Source organism: Nannobrachium achirus (genome assembly GCF_963921795.1).
Source record: "Nannobrachium achirus genome assembly, chromosome: 18".
Lineage (NCBI taxonomy): Eukaryota > Metazoa > Chordata > Actinopteri > Myctophiformes > Myctophidae > Nannobrachium > Nannobrachium achirus.
The window spans coordinates 24,972,128-24,987,403 of NC_137825.1; the positions used below are offsets into that span (position 1 = coordinate 24,972,128).

General features: G+C 45.8%; 1 protein-coding gene across 1 annotated transcript in view; it reads right to left on the bottom strand.

Moving 5' to 3' along the window:
* Positions 1 to 372: 372 nt before the first annotated feature.
* Positions 373 to 15,276, bottom strand: part of LOC308303712 (BAR/IMD domain-containing adapter protein 2-like) — a 93,632-nt gene continuing 78,728 nt past the window's right edge. The window contains exons 7-14 of the mRNA XM_080748186.1: positions 11,063 to 11,215; positions 8,235 to 8,462; positions 6,573 to 6,780; positions 6,080 to 6,281; positions 5,441 to 5,521; positions 4,321 to 4,489; positions 2,213 to 2,250; positions 373 to 873 (exon numbers count right to left, since the gene is read on the bottom strand). Coding sequence (XP_080604312.1) covers positions 840 to 873; positions 2,213 to 2,250; positions 4,321 to 4,489; positions 5,441 to 5,521; positions 6,080 to 6,281; positions 6,573 to 6,780; positions 8,235 to 8,462; positions 11,063 to 11,215 — 1,113 coding nt within the window. The 3' untranslated portion in view covers positions 373 to 839. The remainder of the gene's footprint in view (positions 874 to 2,212; positions 2,251 to 4,320; positions 4,490 to 5,440; positions 5,522 to 6,079; positions 6,282 to 6,572; positions 6,781 to 8,234; positions 8,463 to 11,062; positions 11,216 to 15,276) is intronic.

Here is a 15,276-nt window from a genome sequence, read left to right on the forward strand (position 1 = left end):
TCATACTGATGGAGAGGACAGAATACTGTTAACCACGTAACCCCTATATAATAATAATAAGTGTTGTAATAATAATAATAATAATAACTTTATTTATATAGCACCTTTTTAAACAAAGGTAACAAAGTGCTTCACAAAATTGGAGATAAGGGATATATATACTACAGTATATTATATACTAAGTGGACGGGGTCCCTCAGGGGTGTATACTTGATCCCCTCCTTGTTTCCCCTCCACACCAAAACTTTTCATCAAAAATAGCCAATCTACAAGTTCATGACACGATGCATTTTCAGCTTGTAGATCAGCTATTAAGTGCTAATATGACATGCCCAGAGATAGGGTACTCTAGGCTCGGGTTTGTGTGGTTAAAATCAGGTTTCATTTGATGAGGGGGGGGAAATGTTCCCCGTGGAATATAAGAACAAAACATGTACATGCATGAGAGACAAGCAAAAGATACATATTCCATTCCATTGATTTCATGGCACCAAGTACCGTTTTTTGTTTTGTGTGTGACTCTGGCTTGGCAAGGCTTCACCAGTACCCGGTCTGGCTACTGCCCAGTTAGAAAGCACAGGGCAAGGTTCGGGAGGGGGGGGGGGGGGGGGCGACAGAGGAGAAGGAGAACTGAGGTAGGGGGGGGAACTGGGAGGACACATACAGGCCCAAACCTTTCCCCCCACATAGGGAAGGCTTGAGAAGAGTTTATTGCCGTAAGCAGAAAGAGGCGAAGAAGAGGGGATGGTGAGGAAGAAGAGGTGGTGGATGGATGAAGGGGGGCAGCGAGGTTGTCTGTCCTATTGCACGGCTGGCTGAGTCTGTTTGTCTGTCTGTCCTCACACTGTGGAAATCAATTTGCCCTCTGTGGAACTGTGGAACAAAGAGAGGGAGAGGCTTCCAGATATGGGTGTTGCTCAGGCAGGGGAAAGGAGGAACAGTCCAACAAAACACAACAACCTAGTGGTGGGGAGCAGGGACATGCTGGGCCCCTGATTCAGCCCGGGAAAAAGAGTTGTAGAGGCCCTCATTGCACGCTATAGAGAGAGATCTCTCTCTATAGCGCTGCTGCTACTCAAAGATTTGCCATTTCAGATCATGACAAGTGACAAGCCAGTGGGCCAATTACATGAGTTATATTTCGTCGTTGTCGGGTGGAAACCTTATGTCCAAAACCGTTTGTTTTGTATTTATCATTTTAAAAATGATTTCAACTAGTGAAAACAGCCGATCTACAAGCACACAACGCCTCGCACCGCGAGGCGTTGTGTGCTTGTAGATCTGCTGTTTTCACTACTTTTGTGCAAACAGTAAAATTTTTACTTTTGTGCAAACAGTTTAATTTTTTCCTAATGGCCGGCCTGGACCGGCCGGGAATGAACCGGCCGTTCGGGAGTTGTCCCGCTTTTCCCAATGGCCAGCACGTCCCTGGTGGGGAGGTAGAGGCCTCATTCTACCTCCCACAAGCCACGCATGATGAAGAAAATATGTAAAAATGGCAAAGATATTATCAATTTTTCACCCTGACCTTTTTTTATTCTGGAGACATGATGGGAGGTGGCCATTCTGAACATAACCTAAGCCTTTCAAATTGAGGTGCTGCAGTATCGTCTAATAATAATGGTCACAAGGGAGAAAATTAACACACTACTTCAACTACACACTGGAAAACTGTCTCTCCATGCCAGCATTGTATTTGTCCCAATTCCTAAGACAATAATTTGGGTCCCCAACCGTGGGGTAAATCTATGGTAATCAAATTATTGTCTTAGGAATGCTACAAATACCAAAAGTCTCCATGGCGTGAGTAATCAATAGAAAAAAATGTAATTTTAGGGGTGAAAGTTCTACTCCTTAAAGTGTGTCAGGCGCAGATATGTGACCGGGGGATATACAGTGTGTTGTGCCGATCAGGGACTTAATGGGTGGGTGCAGTTAAGCAGCTGGAAGCTCTGTGGTGGATGGAACACTGTAAAATTCTGAGATAAATTACCATTCAGAATTTTACTGTGAAGGAGTTAGGGCTGGAAGGAGGAGCTGGGAGGTCAAAGTGCAGGCGAGAGTTCCTTTTTTTCTATTTTAATTAACAAAATAGCTTTTAACTTTGATTAAAATCCATGCTCCATACTCTCCATGGAAGAGAGTTGAACTTGACCCTGGCTTGAATGTCAATAGTTTAATGCATAAAAAGTATTATTAAACGGCTTCTTACCTTGTGGGGAAACGGGGTTCATACTCTTCAACTCCTTGCTGTGATAGTAAAACAAAAAACAAAATAATGTTTCTTAATAATAAGTCATAATGATGAATTACATTTCCATTTTTAAATGTTGTTAAATTTGCCATAATCAAAAGGAACCACTAGATGGCAGCACAGTCACATGAACATAGGCATTTGAGGCATAAATCAATATTCACTCATCATCAGAGTCATGTTTGAAGATTGTTTTAATAACAAACCTTACATTTGGGGGCAACCATTATGGAGCTTAGCTATGGAAGTTGTGGATTACAATGCAAAAATGTTATGATTTAAGCTGTGTGTGATATCCTTTGTGTATGCGTAGATAAGAGAGAGAAACAGAGAGACAGAAAGAGACAGACAGAAATAGAGACCAGTAAGACTCCCTAATCGGGAGATAAGCGACCGTAGGTCACTTATCTCCACAAATAGGGCAAAAATTTGTTTTGCCAAAATCTTCCTGATCCATGTTGATGACATGAGTGTATACATACTGTGTAGTGATTTTCGTGATTTTAGGGCAAAATCTGTAGGAGCAGTGTCCAAAAATGTGTTTTTAAAAATCGGCCTGGAGGTGGCGCTATATGGGAGAGATTCATGTTGATGGGATGAGTGTAGACATACTGTGTACCGATTTGCGTGATTTTAGTTCAAAAATTGTAGGAGCAGTGTCCAAAAATGTGTTTTGCAAGAATCGGCCTCATGGTGGCGCTAGAAGAGGGCCATGTGAGAAATGAGGGGTGGGGTCTCTGCGCCGCCAAGGCGGACGAATAGGTACCGGCCCCGGCTGTCCCGGTCGCTCCTAGCCGGAGTTACGGCATTTTATGTGAGCTGCAGTGTAGGGGGTCCTCCACTGGGGGCGCCACCACTTTTGCATCCGTTCTGGAGCACCAGGAGTCGGTGGTCCCCGGGAATTCCCCGTGAGCAGCCCCGTTGGGGTGGTCATTTGGTCAGTTTAGCACATTTGGTCATTTTTTACATCTGGGGGTCCCCCAGGGACCTGGGGGTCCCTGGAGCTCCGGGGGTCCTTGGAGGTTGTAGTTTGGCAGGTAAGGAGTGTGTGTGCAAAATTTGGCATGGATCGGGGCAATGGTTGCGGAGATATGAGCAGGGCAAGAGTGTGACGTGTGACGGACTGACTCACTCACAGACAGCCTGTGGAGGTTTTGGTAGTAAATGCGACCTACGGTCGCAATAAAGAATACAGTCTCTCTCCTGACTCCTGAGGCAGTTCAACCTGTTAATCAACCGAATATTAAACACGTAGCTGTCTCCCAGGGGTCTATATAAGGCCCCCTTCTTTTTCCCCCTGTACACCCAATATCTTCACTAAAAAGCTCACAAAATAGGGATGCTAAGGTTAATGTGATCCACTTTAAACATCACTTATTCCGGTTTAAAACCCACGTTAAGCCTCGTCTTTGATTGTCTAACTAGTCTTACCAGACACCCTCCCAATGGTGATTTCCAGTGAAAATGGGCCTGCCTCCCCAGAAACGACCTGAGGTGGAATAACCTGTGGCATGAAAAATTAAAGCTGCTGGATGACTATACCATGCAATCAGAGCCGCCCACGTGCACAGTAGGGCATTCTCTCCCCCTCTCTCTCTCTCGCGCTCTCTCTCTCTCTCTCTCTCTCTCTCTCTCTCTCTCTCTCTCTCTCTCTTGCGCTCTCTCTCTCTCTCTCTCTCTCTCTCTCTTTAGGCTCTCATCAGAAACAGCCGAGTGCAAAGGCTTCTCCAATCTGTGCTCCCTCTGTTACATCTTGCCTCTTTACCATATTACAGTGGTTCTCAAACGTAAAATGTATATGCACAAGCTGTACGATGTATATAGGGGTTAACGGCACTGCCACATTACACACACACACGAGCGAGACCGAAAGCACGCTGTGGAGAGTTGCCAAAACGTGGAAGAGTTGTCAGGGTTTGTGTAATGACTCAGTGTGTCGTGTGAGCGAGTTGGCAGATGAGAAAGAGGGAGTGTGTGTGTGTGTACGCGCGTGTGCGTGGGTGCGCGCATGCGAGCGATGTGTGAGTATGACAGTGTTTTTTGCCTGCGTTTGCACCGACCCCCACCTGTGAGAAGCCTGGTCCTGCCACGCTGTAGGGGCGCTGTGGTCTGCTGTGTGCCAACGCAGCGCTCTGTGCTGCCATGCGGGAGTGCATGCCATAGTCTGGGACAGGAAGAGCCATGTCTTCCTTCTCCAGGAGGTTTCCTGTGCTGCTGCTCTTCCCGTGGTGGAGGCTACACACACACCCACGCACGCACACGCACGCGCACACACACACACACACACACACACACACACACACACACACACACACACAACCACACACCAGTTATATTAAGAGCATATCGTTATCATTTTATAAAACACTTCTCAAAGCCCATTTTACAGAACTGCTTTGAATTAATTGACACTCTTGTTGTTTCTCTTTGCTTTATTGCTCTTGTTTCAGGTTCATGTATTTTATTTATTGTGTCTTACGTTCGTGTTGTTTTATTCCTAATTGTACATGCGGCAAAATGCACATTGTACATTTTACATGAGTGTGAAAAATTCTCTGAATTACACAAACGCTATGGATTTTACTGTGTGAAGTCACTTTAGTATATGCATTGCACACTTTCACATTAGCCAGCTTTAATTCTGCATTTGCTGCCTCATATTCTACATAGCTTTTTGTCATGGACATACAGAATGATTAGACAAACACTTAAGAGAGCTAGCCTTAAATGACCATTAAAGGTCTGTAACTCTGAGAGTGTACAAATGGAACCAAATTAGTTGTTTGATAACCGCTGTACCGGCTAGTGGACTCTAATGTGCTATAGGTAGTGTCATAGCAAATCAGTGTCATACTTCTGAAGAAAACCTGGAGACTGACATTCAGTAATTGGGTCTTAAAGGAGTAGTTCACCCAAAATATTAATGTATTTCCTGTCAATTACTCACCCCATGAAGCATTGAATTTGTGGATAATTTGACGATAATAATCAACACTCATGTCTAACCGGTAGGAGACACAAAGGAGACTCTATGTGTGAAGTTGAACTATCCCTTTAAGATCGAAATAAGAACATTATAATGGTGTGTAAATACACGAAAACCACGGACCACACCAAGTCTTGCCAAAGGACACATTTGTCCACGTACGGACATATTGATGACCCCTGCGAATGAGGAATACATACTTGTGCACTCGAAGCTGTCTCATGGAGTCTCCGTCACCGTCGGAGAGGAGCCGCGTGTAGGAGAAAGGAAACCAGCCGCGCCTGGCAGAGGCAGAAGAGACGCATGTAAGCCAGGCACCATAATGAACAACAAAACACTTTCAAACCCCAGACCGACGATAAGCCACCTAATAGCTAATACTTTATACTCTGTGAACTTGAACTGTTTTTGAAAACGTCAGAGCAAAGCTTGTCAGATCCAGATGTCACATTTGCAAAAATGTTTTGTGACATTTGTTGGCCAATCAAATACGCACGCTGTTAAACATTTGTCATTACGTTCAATGATTATTCAGGCCACCTACAGTACATGACTAAAACCTGATCCAGAAAAGGTTTAAAACCACATATCCGTGCTTCTCAACTTTTCAAAGACCCCCAGTTTGATATGCATTAGTCCACAGACACCCATGCGAAACAATGTATTATCTCTGCATGGGTCCCCAATCCACACTGTAAAATCCTCAAGAGAATTAACTCAAGCCTGGACCGCTGGCGTATGCTCCAAAGTAGCAGTGAAAAAGGTAGTCGACCAATATTTTTCTTCATAGCTTTAGGCCGACGAAATGAACACTGCCGTGCTCCTCTCTGTGTGCTCACATTCTGTTCTTCTCGTTCTCGCCGTAGTGCCAGCCGTCGCGGGCCTCGGGCACCAGCAGGGTGATGACGTCGCCCTCCAAGAAGCTGAGCAGGGTGCTGTTGTCACCGGCCGCGTGGGAGAAGATGGCCTGGACGCGGGTCCTCCCGTTCCTCTCCAGCCCCGCCGCCATGGAGCTGGACCTGGGCAGTGTGCGCGTCTCCGCTGGAGGAGGGGGAAAGAGAGACCATGTTATTGTTGTTGTCAGGTGGAATTCCGTGGAAACCTTGTATGTCCAAACCGTTTGTTTTGTATTTATCATTTTAAAAATTATTTGAACTAGTGAAAATAGCTGATCTACAAGCACATAACGCTTCGCATTGTACAAATGGAACCAAATGAGCCTAACGGGTTCATTTGGTTCCATTTGTACACTGTCAGAGTTAAAGGGAGACCTTGAAATGTGAAAGTTTGAGAAGCTGTTCTAAACTACACATGTTCTGCAGCCGTCCTTACTGGGTGTGGTCTTGCTCTTGGCGGGGGCGACCTTGCGGACGGGCAGGGTGTTTGAGTACACCTCCCCTCCTCCCTGCCGCTGGCTCTGTGGCGAGGCCTTGCCCTGGGCAGCCTTGCCCTCCATCCAGTGCTGGTAGTCTTCTCCGTGGGCGTGGCCGCCCGTGCCGTTCATCAGCGGCATCCCTCCGTCGGCACCGCCCATCAGCCTCTGTGCAAAATGATGATAACGGTGAGACACTTATGTAGCATTGACTGTTCTGGACACTTTATATATATTTTGGTTTCTGAATTTACGTTTACGACTGCTCTGTACTGTATTGTTGATGCTTCTTTTTTTTTTTGCTTAGTTTTTTCGCTGTACACAACAGTACTTTTATTTTTCTCATCTCTGTGTAACTTGTAACCTTAACTGCTGTGCTGTACTCTATCTATCTATCTATCTATCTATCTATCTATCTATCTATCTATCTATCTATGTATCTATCTATCTAAATGGGGTGAAGGAATTTGCATAGCACTTGAGAGATGCTTTCTTGCTTGCACTCACTCTCTTTGTCTGTCTCTCCCTCCCTCCCTCCCCCTCTCACTCTTCCACTCTCTCCTACCTCTCCTCATCTCTCTTTCCCTCCCTCCTCCCTCTCTCTCTCTATCGCATCGCCATGGCTGTTATGTAATGGTCCTGCAGCCCATCATTGACAATGTGCGAGGTGGAAAGTGGAAGTGAGTCAGGAAAGGCTGAATAATGATCAGATCAGCTGTAGACTGATTCACAGAATAGCAGATTGTTGTGAGCTTGTAGATCTGCTGTTCGGCTATACAGTACATGACTACACATTAGGCATCCATATGTAAATGTGCTGAATCTCAGCCGGTCGGCCGAGCGACTTCAATCTTCGAGGACGCAAGGGAGTGTGGTGCTCAGTGTCAAGTTGGTCGGATCAGAGGTTCTCGAAAAATATCTGCACAAAATAACGTTTTTTTTGGGAGCACACACCACCATGTTACATGCACCGTTTGATTAGAATCTCAGGCCATACACTTGTATGTGAACGTTGAGTATTTATTCAGTTTCCTTTTCTAGGGAAGCAGTCTGATTGCTTGTACGCGACAAGCTAATTAGCATGGCCCACTAACGATGTCATTTGCATCGCTGAGGGTTTCTGAGGATGCTTCGAGAGCTGTCATGATGCAACGGCAACATCCAAGGGCAGAGTGGGGGGCATTCACTGCCCGACAACACACTCCCAAATCCTAATTAAAGGCATTGTTATAAGCACGGAATACATCATTCTGACTTGAGTGTTTGTGTGTGGATTTGTCATAGATCTTTGCACCCTAACAGAGATCTGAAACACGCACACGCGCACATGCGCACACACACACACACACGCTCACGCAAAGTCCGGCCTCCATCACAACAGCTCTTCAAAGCATTCTGGAAAAAGAATCCCTGGATAACAGCATAAAAGGCTGGTGACGTATTGGGCTAATCAACCAGTTGGAGCAAAACACTCATAAACACTAATGAAGCATCGTTAAGCAGCGGATGTCATAATCATTCAATCCCCTGTTTCCAAACGAACCAAAAGTAGAGTGAAAATACATAACGCCCTGCGCCAGGGATCTGCATTGCCATGAGAACAGGAACCAGCTGGAACCAACCTGTTGTGCCATGCCACTGCTAGCCATGAGGGCAGCCAGCTCGGGGGGGACCGGCAGGGGTTTTGCGCCAGGGATGGGTTCAGAGATGACCTTGGAGCCCGCGTGGTGGTGGGCGCCGGGCCCCTGGCCCATCTGCTGGGCCAGGAGCATGGCGCGATCGGGAAGCTTATTGGGCTCCGCGCACGACTGCTGCCATGCCGGGATCTTCTGGGATAGAAGCTCCTTCCCCTGAACACATGTAGGGTGAGGAGGAGTGAGATGAAAGGAGTGAGGAGGAGTGAGATGAAAGGGTGAGGGAGAGTGAGATGTAGAGGGTAGGGAAGCAGAGAGAAGGAAAGGGATGGAGAAAAATAAAGGCATCAGAGGGAAGAGTGTCAGAGAGAGAGAGAGAGAGATAGACAGACAGATGAAGAGAGCAGAGACAGCGATGAGTACACTCATGGGATGCCGAGCCTCTCCACGGGCATTTGAAGGGCTGACTTGCAATTCCTCCATACATTATACAGCAGAGCACTTGGAATCCCAAGTGGGGTTACGTAAAAACCACGCCTCATTTGCATTCATCATCGAGCGAGCAGAGTGAGGAGGAGGCGGTTGAAGAAACAATGAAACAAAACTCTTGAATCCATGATTGCTGGAGGAGGGATGGCGAGGAGATGCCGCAGCCCAAACTTTTCTCTTTCAAGCAGCTAGTTTTAAAAACACACGTCTGCTGCACTGACTGACTCCAGAGTTGTGTGGTCCCTGTGCGTGGGATCCCGGAGAGAGCAGATGTCTGGGTGTGTGGGTGGAAGGATCAGCCGAATTAGCATACAAATAGCAAAACCATACCGAACGTGCAAACCTGCCATGAAGCTCCATTTTATTTTCTCATACGACGGTGTCACATGGTAAAAATAGCCAATATACACTCTTACAACGCATCACATCGCAACGCGTTGTGCGCTTCTAGATCTGCAATTTTTGTTGTATTTGAAAGGTTTTACATTTTTGCCTACAATGACATGCCCAAATTAGGGACGCCAGTTAATTTGGGGGTCCTTGAGGTGAAAAGGTTGAATGCACATGCACATTGTTGGTCATGCTACTGTATAAATTCCATTGTTGTTTTTTCTTTCTTTCTTTTTTTACGCTCAATTTCTACTGGTCCTAGTTGTCTGGACACAGCATAGAATCATAATGATACGATATTAAAATGATTACATTATTAAAAAGGCTGCTATCATAATGACATAGTGCTGAGATTTTAAATTAAATTTTGTTTTATTTTGTACGTTTTATAATGCCACACCACATACCAGTGGGAATTTTGCAGAAGCAAGTATTTTGCAGCAGTTGGCACTGCAGGGATAACATATTGAAATGATCACCCAGGCATTACAACGTAAACAGAAGGGTATTTGATACCAGACATTTGGCGTGGGGCCGGGAGTGTTTTACTGATCCTATCGGCATGGTTGGTGTCGGTTACACTGATCTTGACAGTGTGTGTTTACGTGTACATGTGTGTGTGTGTGTGTGATGTGTGTGTGTGTGTGTGTGTGTGTGTGTGTGTGTGTGTGTGTGTGTGTGTGTGTGTGTGTGTGTGTGTGTGTGTGTGTGTGTGTGTGTGTGTTTTCTCCTCAGTCCTCAGTTGTTAAGGGTAGTGATTAGTGAATGAATGACTAATTCCCAGTTGGCCCTGGGTACACAAGAGTGATGAGCTCATCCACTGTTGCCTTTCACTATTCACACAGTCCGTCCAAAGTTCCCTACCCTCTGATCAATCGCAGTGGTCTTTCCACTCAATATTCTTATGCTAACAGTACAGCAGCAGCAGCAGCACCATTACTCCACCGCTGAGATGGAGCAAAGTGACTGTGGGAAACGGCGTGAGAGTGAGAGAAAGACTCACACATACACTCACACAGCCCAGTGGTGGCTCTGCAGTGTTCTTGTAGAAGTAGGCCACTCTCCTGTTCTCCCCTTACTTGTCTCCGCTCTCCACCCACTCGCCCCTCCACCTCTCTTCATATTCCCACGTCACATGCATTCTGCTCCCCCAGTTCAGTGTGCTCACTGCTCGGTGCACGGCACACACGCACGACTCTCTCAGACACAGACACTTCTTAGGTAACTCAGAGCTGCTGATGAACGGGTTTCTGGAGACAATGTCAGCAGCCGAGTCATGATAGTATATCCTCTGCATGTGCTGCCTGGAATGTAATGCATGAATAAGCACAATGGATGACACTGGGTGTGTGCCATTAATGGGAAGGAATGCCATTCAATAAAACAGTACGATTTATTTTTGATAGGACTTTTCTTCTTGTTATTTGTTTTAATCGAGAAACAAGGCACTTACCGTAATTAACTCCTAATTTGTATTTATTGCGACCGTAGATCGCAGTTTACTATCTGAACCGTCATAGCTTGACCGTATCCGTCCGTCTGTCCGGACAGGTAACACCTGACACTGTGGTTCCCCTGACACATCACTGTGACACTGACATCACAGATGACATCATAGTGGTGCCAGATACTCAGAGCAGGGATCTCCATATATGGGCATAAAAGGGATTCTGTTAGGGATCTCCATATATGGGCATAAAAGGGATTGTATCCCAGATGATGCCCTGTTAGGAAAACCACACTAACAGAATCCATATGGCCAAGACAGATGGCCAAGACAGATGGCACGACCTTGCCCTTTAGGGCGAGGTCGCTTTTCTCCTTTAGGCATCATACTGTTTTTTTTTTGCAAATAGAATGTAAACCCAAAAGAAGCATGCAGTGGGTGAGTATGGGTGTGTCAATGGTAATGATTTAAAGCCGTTGTCCTCTCTCACCTTGCTGTGGTAGCTGTTACCGTTCTTGGCCACGGCGCACTGGCGGTCCACCAGGAAACAGAACCTCCGCCTCTCCTCAGACAGAGCATTCTTATAGCCCTCCGCGATGTAGTTCTCCAGCTCGCTCTGTTTGTTGCTGATGGCCTCCACGTACTGGGGAGAGGGAAGGAGGAGGATGACATGAACTCACACGGCAGGCGGATAGATGTTGCCCATAAGCATCTCTTAAATTGATATTTTATGAGACAGTTAAGGCTGTGAGCTATAGGAAGAGGGTGCTATACATTTCAGTCAGGTAGCAACGTCTACCCTGAGCACAAAGCAAACCAACAGAAAAACTGTCTTGTATTGCAGACCATGGACAGACGTCTGTGACTAATTATGGAGTTGTGCTTAAGATCTACTAAGAATTATCAGTGAGGAAACAGTGGATTTACATATAAAAAGGACTCAAACTTTTCCAATGTTGGTTGCTACATCTGTCTATGCTGACATAGAGAAATGATTCACTCAAGAGAGTCAGCATGTTCTGAAAATGCTTCGGCGGATCAAGATGGAAAACCCTAAATCTAGAGAGGTGGAAGTCAAGCCACTCACACGGTCTGATCCTAAATCTCTTTTACGTGATGAATAAGATTCCTCTCTACATCCTGCAGATTAGCTTAGCTGAAGCACCCACTGAGCCTCCCCGCTGAATCAGATATTTTAAGGCCATTCATTCACCCTCTTGTTCATTTATCGACAAAGCTCAATAAATCCTCTTTGTCCTTGAATGAGGGCACAGTACAATGCATGTCTATTCCTGATCCACATGTGATGTCACCATGGGAAGCACTGCGGTGCCCGAGGATAAAGTAAACCAAGGTAACCTACTGTACAGTACCTAACCTTACCTTGGCTGCTTTTAGAATTGAGCCAAGCTCAGCATTCACTATACTTTCTGTACTGAGCAGCGGACTGTGAGTATAGTACAACACAGTAGAGTACACTGTATAGCATACATGGGCAACTGGCGGCCCGGGGGCCACATGCGGCCCCCACCTTCACTTAATGCGGCCCGCAGGTTAATACTGGAATACTGATATATTACTGATTTCAGCTGTTACAATTACAACCATGACCTGCTTTTTTTTTTTTTTTTTATAATTTTTATCCCACGATTTTGCAACCCATTTTCACCCAGTGCCAATTGCCTATGAAATCCTGGGCTCTGCTCTCCCTCTGCCGCACCTGGGGAGACAGCGGACTGACCTCATGCTTCCTTCAATGCATGAGTAGTCCAAGTTGTTTCTTTTCATCTGACAGGGGGGATTTCCCCAGGATGGACGTAGCGTGTGGAAGGAACACGTTATTCCAACCAGTTCCTTTCCCCTCCATCAAGCGCCCCGGCTGGCCAGGGGGAGGCATTATTGAGACCAGGATTACTGCATGTTTTTGTGAGGGTATCAACCCTAGGAGACACGGGGAGAACATGCAAACACCACACAGAAAGGCCCTATCGCCGACCCCACCTAGGGTGTGGGCGCTGATGACGTGGAGGGAGAAACACGCCCCCAGCACCCACAGCGTCCCCCGGCGGGAATCAAACCCAGGACCTTCTAGCTGTGAGGCGAAGCGCTAACCACTGAGCCACCGTGCCCCCACAACCATGACCTGCTTTAAGTCGATATTAGTAGCTTAATGACTTGTATAGTAGTATTAAAATGTATTTTTTTACGTCCAATGTATTTGTATTTAGGTTCATAAAGGGTTGTATATAACTAAATGCCTTTGAAATTAAATCGAAATGTTAAATTTTAAGGATTCCAATTAAAAAATAAAAAATAATTCAGGATTCCAATTCAAAAGAAGCAAAAAATAGCCGATCTACAAGCTCAAAACGCATCGCAGCTTTTGAATGAGATACTAGAATAACAAAGTAGGATGTAGCGATATGCATTGTGGCCCTCTGGAGTCAAGGTGGAAATATAGTGGCCCTCACCATCATCAAAGTTGCCCACCCCTGCTGTATAGTGTATGTGCCACATTAAGTGGAAAATGCTATTCCCCTGTCAAACAGCAGGAGTCACTCGTGCAGCAGGACACAGGGACACAATCTCCCTGCCGGCTACTCACGCACGAACACCGGCGATATGTGTTTGTTGGAGCGCCGCTGCTGGGAATTGAAAGGTGATTATGCTCTATTATGCTTTGCCATTATTCTCTGTCATACTCATAATATACAATGTTAAAATGTCTGATGTTCATAATCATATTAGATGTTGTGTTCAACGTTTCAAATAACGAGGTAAACTAATGATAAAGTAATCATAGTCTGCTAGGTTTCCATGGTTTTCTACTTTCAAAATGAGCAGATTTTTCTCTCAATGTGAGTCATGCAAAAGCCACTCCAGTTTAGTCCCAGAATAAAAATAGATGGAAATTAACATAATAGGCCCTCTTTAGAGAGTTCAATCTTTTAGGGAGACATTAGAACAAAGGTCTAGTAATTCATAAATGGTTCTCAGTAAATGATCTCATGATTCATCTTTGCAGTCTGCCTCCACAGTCCACACACACACAAACGCACATGCACAAGCAGACACACGCACACACACGCACGCACGCACGCACGCACGCACGCACGCACGCACGCACGCACGCACGCACGCACGCACGCACGCACGCACGCACGCACACACACACACACACACACACACACACACACACACACACACACACACACACACACACACACACACACACACACACACACACACACACACACACACACACACACACACTTACACACGCACACAAACGTGGGTGAAGACGTCGAGATCCCTGTGGAATACCTGACCCACATTCACCAGTGAAAACACAAAACACATAGGCCTGCAGTACAGTAATCCTCTGAAGTAATTTCTTGGCATCAGCTGTGGTTATTGTAAGACACACACTGTGCCATTACAGAATTCGTTACAACAATGGCAGCAGGTATTTACTATAAATGACAGACTAATTCTTTCCCCTGTTCTCCACACTATACCACCCTGGAGAGTTCCTCTGCATGACCTGGTGTTGGAGGTGGTCTTAATTACACTCTTCTAGCTTTACCCCCCTCTTTAGTCTGTTATTTTGCTCCCTTTAGACATTTAGGCTTTGGCTAATGACAGCCTTCAACTAGCTGCCTGTAGTTCATGCCTCTGTAACAAAGCCTAATGGCTCAGCAACGACTGGAATAAAGACACAATCACAATGGCAAAAAAACAAACAAACATGAATTTCATCTCTGTCCCCGTCGATTACAGAAAACCAAAGGACAAATGAAAAGCGTCATTACCCCTTAACAATACACAGCTTTGGGGAAGTATTAGACCACCCCCAATGTTTCTTAAATCAACATCTCTACATTGATGGCAGTCATTTCCATTCCAGTGTCTGTTGAATTCCAACAGGAGCATGAGTGCGGGATGCACAGAAGACGTCTGCCACATGGTGGCGCCACAGTGCCACGCGTCAGATGTCTTACCCATCATGGTGAGTGAGTATGGAGCTAAGCTTCCATGTATCATCTCTATTTATCTCATCTCTATTGCCATGGTGTCACACACTCCATCCTCATTGAGGAGGGGCCAACAAGGCCGAAGACTCCATTTTCCAAAACTCTGGTCATTTATTTTGGGAACTGACCAACGGTCACCTGTCTGATCTATGCTCTTCTGTACAATGGTGTTACCCACCGAAAACAGCAGATCTACAATCACGCAACACGGCGTTGTGAGCTTGTAAACTGTCTTTTTTTTTTGTGTGTGTTGCTTCCGACACCATTGTATGACAAAGTATACCAGTAAGACTCCCTAATCAGGAGATAAGCACAATTACACCAAAAATGTGTTTTTCCAAAATAGTCCTGATGGTGGCGCTAGATGGGACAGATGCGTTTTGATTGCGACCGTAGGTCGCATTTACTACCAAAACCTCCACCGGCTGTCTGTGAGTGAGTGAGTGAGTGAGTCAGTGAGTCCGTCACACTTTTGCCCTGCTCATATCTCCACAACCGTTGCCCCCATCCATGCCAAATTTTGCACACACACTCCTTGACTGCCAAACTACAACCTCCAAGGACCCCCGGAGCCCCAGGGACCCCCAGGTCCCTGGGGGACCCCCAGATGTAAAAAATGACCAAATGTGCTCACACGTCACACGTCACACTTTTTCCCTGCTTATATCTC